Raw genomic sequence first — 9,868 nt, 5'->3', positions numbered from 1 at the left:
ATTATAAAGTGATCATGCAGGGTGGTACTCTATTTAACAACTTTTATGCCCACCCCCTAACCATGAATTTGGTGAATCATTACACACTTTGTCGTCATGCGCCATATAAAATCTTAATTTACCCCTTATAGCCATGCCTCATTTATAAAATGTTCCGAATGGGGACAAAAGAAACCTCCATGAATTTGTTTTTTATGATGTCAAAATAAAAGTTGACAAACAGCTGTTAGTTAGATTTCGCACTTGATATGTTTTGGAAAGGCTGGAAAAATAGCTGAAAAAGCTGAGAGTTGGTTTTGGGCACAAGTAGTAAGTTTCTCAGTGACTTTTCAGTGTAGACTTAAGCAGCTTTTCGCTTTGCTAGATCAGTAAGTGACAAATTGAAAAGTGCTGCTGATTTCAGCGATTTTCATTATCCAGTGTGAATGAGTTTGATGAAACTCGAAGGACAGCGACATGACAGCAGATAATTAAGAGGGAGGCGTTTAGTGGCTAATTACACAGTGACGGGAGCAGCAGAGCAGCCAGAGCAGCCAGAGCAAGAGCTGCAAGTCTCTCCACTGAACACTATACTATTTTTACCTGCTGATTGCTGATGGGAAAAAATACATAAAAGGGTAATATTCTGGCAGTTGAGACGCCAGAAAAAATGCTCTAAAATAACAGAAATGTATCATTGCATTAACTTACATCAACTCTCTGTAATTAAAATGCAGTTTTTAGCTTTAAGTTACATGAGCTCTTGTGTATTTTTTGTCTGTTTTATGTTAAATAGCGGTATTTACTTGTTAAAACAGTTACCTAATAATATAGCCAAACACTGCTATAATATAAATAACCAGGCCAAAAATGACAGAATATTATTGTTATTAGTTGGAATTTTTTTCAAAATCATGTACATTTAATCCCTATTAAATGTTAGGAAAAAGATATACTATGCATAAATAAAATTGAAAACATTTTTATAAAAACTATTAAGTGGATTTATCATAACAGCAATGGCCTGGTTTTTACATGTAATTTTACATACATGTATAACTCTTGAATATTTAGTAAATCTGTGCTCCCACAAATACTTATAATAGATTTGACTTTTTAAAAAGGTATTTTTGACATTTTTTTATGCTAGATGCATTTTCTGATGAAATCCCAAAAGGATTTGTGTCTTACCTTTTTTAAAAATTTCAGAAAGTGTTATTACATGTAAATTATACTGTTAATTTCCATTTAATTAACAATCCTATCATGTGAGAAGAGTGTACTGGATATTAATGGATATTATATTACAGAATGATGAAACTGTGAACTCTGAAACACCAATGACATATTTAATTCCTGTTCAATATTCAATTCTGTTTACAAATAGACCTTTACAAAAAAAACAATTGCTCTTCTTTCAACATTTTTGATGACAAAACATGAAATTATGTGTTACATTTTAGACAAATGAAAGTGCTCTGTGCCAAATAGCTTTTAGGGAGCCACGCAACCAAAACAAAACAAAAAACAAAAATATCTATCAATTAAACTTAGGGCACCTGAAACTTAGAATCATACATAACAAAACCCTTGTAAAAATAGTGTAAAAAATAAAGTCACAATTTTATGTGAAAAACAAAACAAAACGCATTTTCTTTAAAGGAAAAATCCAAATTTTGGATTTATTCACAGTTACACGTTTTTCACAATATTGTAGATTAGACACGTAAATTCACAGCTTGTTTTTTGTATTCGTCAGGAATCCTTTTGCTGCGCATTAAGCTTTGTTGTTAACTTGTTGACAAATCAAAGTGATCTGTACCAATGATTGTTCCACAGTTGACAGTCACTGGAAGCCATGAGGGTGTTTTAGGTGTAAGGACACTGCAAGATGATGCTCTCATACAGAATTCATGTTTCTTTTATAGATATATTTTCTTCACAAAGATGACACAAAATGTCTATGGATGCTAACTTTCAAAGCACCTCCAACTTTGGCCCACTGTACTTCTTATTCAGCACTTTCATAAAATATTGAATGGTTCCATGATATGATTAGCCTGCAATAGAATCAGCATTCTCTGTATTTTCTGCTGATGCCCAAATTGATTGTTCTGTGTAACAAACTGCATGGCACGTCAAGTTAGGTGTATCTTACCTGGACCACTTTCCCCTGTGGACTCTCAGAGAAGACCAGGACCTGGTTGTAGAGAGGATCCAGAGATTTTCTCACTGACTTTGTCTTCTTCTTGGCCACACAGATTCCATTCTCCAGAAGATAAACTTTAATGTAGGCCGCTAGAATGACAGCAAACACATAGATTTGACTGATTAATTTCTAGTTTTTCAGTATATGATAAAAAAATATGCTCATCTTGTTGAGACTAAAAGATCTTCCAACATACTGTCTGGGCATTTGTCACATACAGTGTGTTTTGAACAGAATGCCATAAAATAATAACTAACAAATAATGGTGTGCAATATGACATAAAGTACAATGCTGTTAAAAGTGCTGTTTTGATATGTAGAACTAAGCAGGATAAACAGCTAAATTTCCCTTTGTTTAAACTGGCCCCAAAAAAGGTGAAATACCTCGGTCACTTTATTACTGAGCAAATGAATGATGATGATGACATATACAGACAACGGTGTAAGCTCTATGTGCAGACAAATACTATTGCACGCAAATTCAGCTTTTGTTCACTTCCAGTTAAAGTGGCTTTGTTAAAGCATATTGCACACTGCTATATACTGCCCCCCTTGTGGTCATCCTACAAACAATGTAGCATGCAGAAGCTGCATGTTGCATATAATGATGCGATGAGAATCCTTTGCAGGATACCTAGAAGGGGTAGTGCCAGCCAGATGTTTGCAGCTGTGGGTGTTTGGACTTTTAAAGCACTTTTAAGAAAGTTAATGTTCAATTTTAGAGAATGACTGGATGGTTCGAGTAACAGTATAATTTTAGCACTCGCAGATCCGACAGTGAGTGGTTCCCGTTACTCATCCAGTCTGAGAAAGCACTGGTTGAAGTGTTTGTGTATTTATTGATTTCTTTTAAGTAATTGTGTTTTAGGTATATTACGGTTTTATATTTTTACAAATGTTTTATATGTTATATATTTATTTATATATATATATATATATTTATTTTTTTTTAAAGTTTATACCTTGTGTTTTGGGGAGGGGGAGGGCTTGTGTGTGTGTGTCTCTGTCTTGTTTCTATGGACATGAAGTCTGCCAATAAAGATTGAATTGAATTGAATTGAATGCTCCTTATAATGTACAAATGGAATTTGGAGGCTGAACTGAGATGAACCAAACAGTTGATCGTGTCAGTACTGAATTGTGAATGAAGCTGTAATGTTGTATAATCACATCAACAAGCCTAAGATGAAAGCACAACACATGAATGTGTAACCCTCGAATGTTCTAAGATACCTGTGGTGATGCTCCCATCTAACCTTGCAAAATACAGGCTAGGGAACAAGCTTATTGTTCAAAATTTTGCTGTTCACAGTGACCAGAAAGTAAGGAGAAAGTTCTAATCCTCTGTATATTTTGAAAAGAAAAATGATAAAAACTGAAAACTATGATTTATGATAATTTATGATCACTTGACCAGCTGTCAGAATAAAAGCATCTACTACTGTTTATACAGGTTTAAAGAAGAAATATTGGCTAATAATCATATATGGTTTTGCTAACAGCATTCTAATATAAGTTTACAGTACTGGAGCTTACACACACGTCACAGCTTTCTGTCTAGTGTGCTGATAACAGGATAGAAATGATTCAGACACTGGCTCACTAAAATCTGCAGGAAAAAACCTCACTTGTCTTTACACTGTACACGGAGTTCCTTTTATCTCTATCCCTCCCTTGTCATAACCATGTTTTTCTTTCAGTTACAATATACTGGTCTATGCTGATTTGTTTGCTTTCCTCTGTTTATTTTCCTATTCTCTTTTATCTCTCCTTCATAGTTTTTTTTCCAGGTACTTTTTGTTCCATTTCGGTGAAGGTGTTTAGCTCTTATCCAGTTGGGATTGATGCCTGCTTTAGTATTGTGCAGCGGCGAGGCACTACAATCAAAGTCAAGAATATGATCATTCTGACCAGAGGAGGCATTTAATACTGGACTGTATCTATGGATTAAAATCTGAAGTCAGAGCATCAAGATGCACATTTCACTACTGCATGAGCAAAGACAAATGCAGTTTTTACTTATTTAGTGCATCGCCTGCTTCTGCTCCATTCCCCCCCTTCACTCGTCTATTTTTTATATTGTCAAGCACAAAAAGTATGTTTTTGGAAGCTATATCCCATTAGTATTAAATATGCCCTACAGGCTGTTGTGTATGTGAAACTATTTGCTGGCTTGTAAAGCATTCATGTGGAGTACAAACAGAAGTAAAGCAGCTTTATAAATGTTAAATTTCGACTCAAAACACCTCACGCTATGGTATAAATGGTATTCTCTGAAAAACAGAGCTCAAAGACTGATCACAGACAAACCTGGAGGTCCCTTTGAACCTGGTTTCATGGTGAGGCCTCTGGCCTGGACGACCTCCACCTCCAGTCCCCCATTCCGCTCCATCAGTCCAATCTCTACATCACCTGATTGGGTGAAAAAATGAGGTTAAAGGAGGTGAATATTAGCCCAACAATTAGTAAATAGTTTTAGAAGAAGATACTAAAATGGATGTGAGACATAATCGTGTAAGATCACTTGGTAACTTCAAGTCAGTTGCTAGACATGTCCAAACTATCCATCATGTATAAAAATGTAGATCCTGCACTGGTTTGTCAAATGCCTTTTACACATTGTGACCATGGCTGTGTCATATTATGAAGGTGATTCTGAATGAGAAGCCAGTCACACTGTATGAGCAATCACAGAATGATCCTTTGACTTATGTCCTATTTTACTTTGCATGGGACCATATCCTACTAAATTAATATCTGACTGCATCAAATAAGTGAAACTAGAGTACGAGACCGTAGTTTCACTTATTATTTTCTCAAACACTCTCTAGACCTCAGTTCAGTTTGACTTCTGCAATAAACCCAACCAACAATAAAAATCATGGTAAGTTACTTATTAATACAGTAATAAAATAAAGGCTTAATATAAAAACTATTTAGAGATTCAGAAATATCTTGTCGGTCTCCCAACATCAAGCTCCTTGAATTATGTTAAGCAAAATGGTGTGAACTTCAATACAAGCATCTATGAAGCTTTCTTTTTAATAAGTCATGGTTTTGGTTCAGTCTTAACGCTATAATTTATCCCAGTCAGCTGGCTCCTCACAGAAAAAAGCCATAAAGACAGTAAAACATGTAAGAGACCAAGCTTTTACTGCTAAATAAGTAAATATATCATTCATATGTACTCTCTAATCATAGCTCTGTCTGCGTTTTCTTCCAATAATGATCTGCATTTTTTATATTAAAATTGCGTGCACATTGCAATAATTTCTCTCATTAGAAGTAACTTTGGAATAAAAGTTTTAACTAAATGTCCCCAAAATGACAAATGTATTCCTTTGAAAGTGACACAGCTCAGATGAAAGCCAAGTTATTCTGGGTTCTCTGACATTATATAATGTTGGACCAGGCAGCAGGTTTGGAGTGGAGCTGGTCCAGTCAGTGTCACTGTTGTCGGGCCAAGGACACTGTCTGGCTGCCAGTGAGGAAACTGACCCACTTACAGTAAATCACTGCTATAGAGGACAGACTTCATGCAATATATCCAGTATATACAGCCTGGAAATGAATAAGTGCTGGAGATGATGAGAAAAACAGTAAGACTGCTGATTTGTGAGGCACTTTCTTTGCCAACGTAAAATGATTTTAAGGAACCATTTGGTTCAGTTTTATGAGTATAAAGCATTTTTTTTTCTTTTTCATTTTCTGACCCAGCCTGTATATCAAAAATGGAAAACACGTTTTTATTCTACAGAAACAGAAATGTAAGAAATTGAATTGGCTGTAGCAAAATAATTAAAACTCCAGTCTTCTCTTACCCATGGATGTTGTCGCCAGTGTCTGTCGCCCAACAAACTGGGCTGGTCCCATCCCATCCAGGAAGTCACTGAACTGAGCATCGGATGCCAGACACATGCCACTGTAGTTAAGACTGCAGAGGGAACAAAAAAGCAGGCAGACAAAGACACGGATGGTTAAACATGACCAGACAGTGCTTAATGCAGTTCAATTAGCAGAAGAAAGTGAGTGACTGAAAGATAATGAGACAATGGAAGAGAGGAGTAACAGAATAGGGACAAAAGCAATCCAGAGGAATAACGAGATAGGGACTGAAAAAAAAAGAAAGAAAGAAAGAAAGAAAAGGCTGATAACCGAATACCATTTATCACTCCCCTTTCAGGTTAGTTAAACTCACAAAATTTTAATTGGCTTCCTGAAACTAGGCTCAGATGTTGGCTCTAGAGTTTGACCCCATGTGTCCTTATTTTGTGTGGTTTTTATGTGTATACAAATCAGCTCAAAGTGCTTTGGTGGCAAACAGCCAGGTAGTAAATATGTGTGTGAGTGTGTCGGTTTATTTGTTCTATGAGCAATAGACGACAGCACTTTTCTTCCATTGCTCTACGAGTCTAACATGATGTGTAAATAAAACATACCAATACACTCTCAAAAGTAGGAGCATAGTAAAAGTCAGTTTTCGTCCTACAGTTTAAGTCTACACAGATATACCCCTCAAGGCTAAAAGCTGGACCTCCACTGTGTACCAAAAACATCTCAGGCAGCAGTGGTGTGTCATGATTTATACATTTTAATGACCTAATCACTGTGACTTTCACTTTGTAATTAGTTAACACAATAAAAAGGACACCTTTCAGCTATCTTGTATTTTTAAAAAACATTAATATAGTTCACTAACAGAATAACTTCTTTAACTAAATTCAGTGTTGTGGATATATTATTTGAATATCTGAATATATTTGATAAGTAATCAGTCTACTAAAGAAACAACAGTGACCAATAACACCTAACCATTATGTAATGCTGAAGAACCAACACGAGTCATGAGTAAATTATTACTTTCAACCCTATCTGAGCTACCAGCTTATTTTCATAGAGGTTATCCTTGCTTCTATGAAAGGACTGAGACAGTGACCTCTGTCTCTGTGCTGGGGATCAGGGTCAGGGATTTACTTCCTCCTCTCTTCATTTCTTTTGCTGCTCGTTCCAGGACAAAGCTCTCTTTTCATGGACTTTCGTGTCTTTGTACAAGTTGATGGTTTTGCCACAGTAGAGAATAGCCTGCATGCATCACTGTTTGCAGTGTTTTCATTTACAGCTGTAATGTACTTCTCACTCACTGCAGCATGTCGCTGCTCAGTGCTGAGCCACGTGATCACAGGAAAACTAAACACAGCAGAGAAGGGAGGAGGAGGTGGAGCACAGTGTGCCTGCATGACAGGAACAGTGTTTATGCTGGTATCGATCCAATACCAATACCAGCGATGGTATCGGTACTATCGATATTTAGATCGCTCTACCCACCTCTACCATGATGACAAACTGCTGTACCTCTAAAGGGCCATTTATGCAGAAAGTGAATAGCAGTAATGTGGCGTCTATACAGGGTACAGTAATTTTAACAAATGACAAGGAGAAAAACACAATGGTGACATTGGAGTAGACAGGTCCCTGGTTAAACTTTTCCAACTTAGAGTTAAGCAACTGAAGAAATTTCCAATGAAAGCAAAGTGACTGGACCACACTGGACCACCTAGAAATGGCATTACACCCTCAGGAACTGGAAGCGCTATGTGCAGATTTCTGTGTTGATTTTAATTCCAGAGTTAGTCTGGAGCTCTCCAGTTACTGAGTCAGTTGAGTGTTGGTGACTTTTACGCACTATGCCCCTCAACACTTGACAATCCAACTCTGTTGCTTGTAAAACACTGGCCAAAAGTTGAGACACACTGCAAACTTTTGCCTGGCACTATATTTGTAGTAAAATGCATGCATGCATTTTTGAAGAATTCATTTAAATCTGTAGGAACTTGGTATGTTTAAAAAGAGGCCTATGAGGCAGGCAGTGTTTGTATGCCTGTGAATGGCACTGTACATGATGTAAAAGGTCACACAGACATACTGTATATATATTGTATCTGTATCTGAGGTGTGAGTGACAATTGTGAGGGTAATACAACCTTGAAACATGCATAAAATTGAACAATGAACTTTTTGCAACTTGGACGGTGGCAATAATTTAATTTAACGACAAATGTGCAATGTGACTACTGGTTCTGTGGAGAATTTATTCATTACTCAAAAAACATTTAAGAGAGTGGGGAAAGTAGTATATGTCACATAATTCACCATTCTCTAACAGCCACTTGGAGCCAGTGGCAGTCAGCCCATTCTGTCGTTTAGTTACGAGGACATGTTGGTTCTAAATAAAGTCATTAGCCATGTTCCCAACCAGAGACTGAGCAAAGAAAGACAGGAAAGATTAACTACACACATCCCTCTCTCACTGTCATTTCTTTTCCTTTCACCTCTCCTCCTTCTCTCCAGAGCTCTCATTAGTCTCTTTCTTTCCTCCTTTTTCTCAGATTATGCAGTTTGCAGCTGTTTCGAGCCCCACGAGATAACATTCTCTCCTTGTCTCTACTTTTATCTCTTTTCCATACCCCTCTCTTCTTCTTCTTCCCCTCTTTAACCTACATGTTTTTCCACCTTGCCTTCACTTTGATATTTTATCATACTTTATGGTTGCTCAATTTTAAATTATCCCCACTCTCACAAGAGTGCTTGGGTGCACATATAAGGAACAAATCATTATATATTTTTTAAACTAGACACTTCATGCTGACTTTGTCTTCAGTTATTAGATTGTTCGAGCAAAGTCATACAAAAGCACAAAGTCTAACCTTTAATACTAACTGCAAACCGAGTATGCAAATGCTTCATTACAAAATAATTTAGAAGTCGTTCAGTGCAATAAAGGAAAGCAATTATTTAAATTAGTAATTTACATTCAGGTGGCAGCATATAATAAGTAATTACATGTCAATTTTAGGGGATGAAAGATAATCCCAAACTCTCATTTGCATCTCGTTACTTTATCTTTTCCCCTGTGTTGTTTGTATACATCCCATGGACGCTTGGGATCTGGGAAGTTTGGACACCAGATCAGGATCTTGAGCTTTTTGTTGTGTAACTTCAAGTCATTCTTGGACAGCTTATGTGGTGCATTGTCCTTCTTGGAGAAATTGCATCTGAAAAAAAATATTTAAGTGGGTTTTAAGTAACATGCACAAATACCAGGAGGTTTCCAAACAGAACCTTGCATTATCATGTAATGATCAACATTATTCACTTCGAGTGTCAGTGGTTTTATGTTGTAGCATGCTGGTCTATGTATATCACAGCATGTTTTTTTTCTTCTTTTGTTTTGTTTCTGTGACCATAATGCATGAATGTAATATGCAAAGTATTAAAGTGCTGCATATATGCAATTAACATAATACATCAATTAATATGTTTGTATACTGAAGAAATTACATTCCTAATGAGGTAAAAACCTTTGTATATGTGTATCATGAGTACGCATGCAAAGATATTAGTCAAACAACATTAGCTGAGTGGGTATTACTGGGTGATAAATTCCTGAGCTTTAGATTATGTTAGTGTGTGGGGCACATCTGGGGATTACGCTGCTGTTTCGCAGAAATATGACGTTCAATGTAAACCGCAAGTGGGAAACCGATGGGAACTTTGCATAAATATAAGATCTCATACTGCTCAGTTTTTTTGTAATGCACTGGAATTTAGAACAACAACAACCTTTCATTAAAGTTAAATAAATATGGAATATATTTGCAGATTTTACAAATATATTGGTAA

The 9,868-nt window shown here is 36.4% G+C and overlaps 1 protein-coding gene across 2 annotated transcripts in view; it reads right to left on the bottom strand.

The window, feature by feature from the left end:
* rims4 (regulating synaptic membrane exocytosis 4) overlaps window positions 1-9,868 on the bottom strand; it is a 51,523-nt gene that overhangs the window by 8,471 nt on the left and 33,184 nt on the right. For both annotated transcript variants that reach the window (XM_040004020.1, XM_040004016.1), the window contains exons 3-5: window positions 6,010-6,122; window positions 4,499-4,600; window positions 2,138-2,277 (exon numbers count right to left, since the gene is read on the bottom strand). In XM_040004020.1, the coding sequence (XP_039859954.1) occupies window positions 2,138-2,277; window positions 4,499-4,600; window positions 6,010-6,122 (355 nt within the window). The remainder of the gene's footprint in view (window positions 1-2,137; window positions 2,278-4,498; window positions 4,601-6,009; window positions 6,123-9,868) is intronic.

Source organism: Simochromis diagramma, unplaced genomic scaffold (genome assembly GCF_900408965.1).
Source record: "Simochromis diagramma unplaced genomic scaffold, fSimDia1.1 OVJJ01000320.1, whole genome shotgun sequence".
In the NCBI taxonomy this organism is placed as follows: domain Eukaryota; kingdom Metazoa; phylum Chordata; class Actinopteri; order Cichliformes; family Cichlidae; genus Simochromis; species Simochromis diagramma.
The sequence above is the reverse complement of the archived record's forward strand: the minus strand, read 5'-3'. Positions and strand labels throughout refer to the sequence as shown.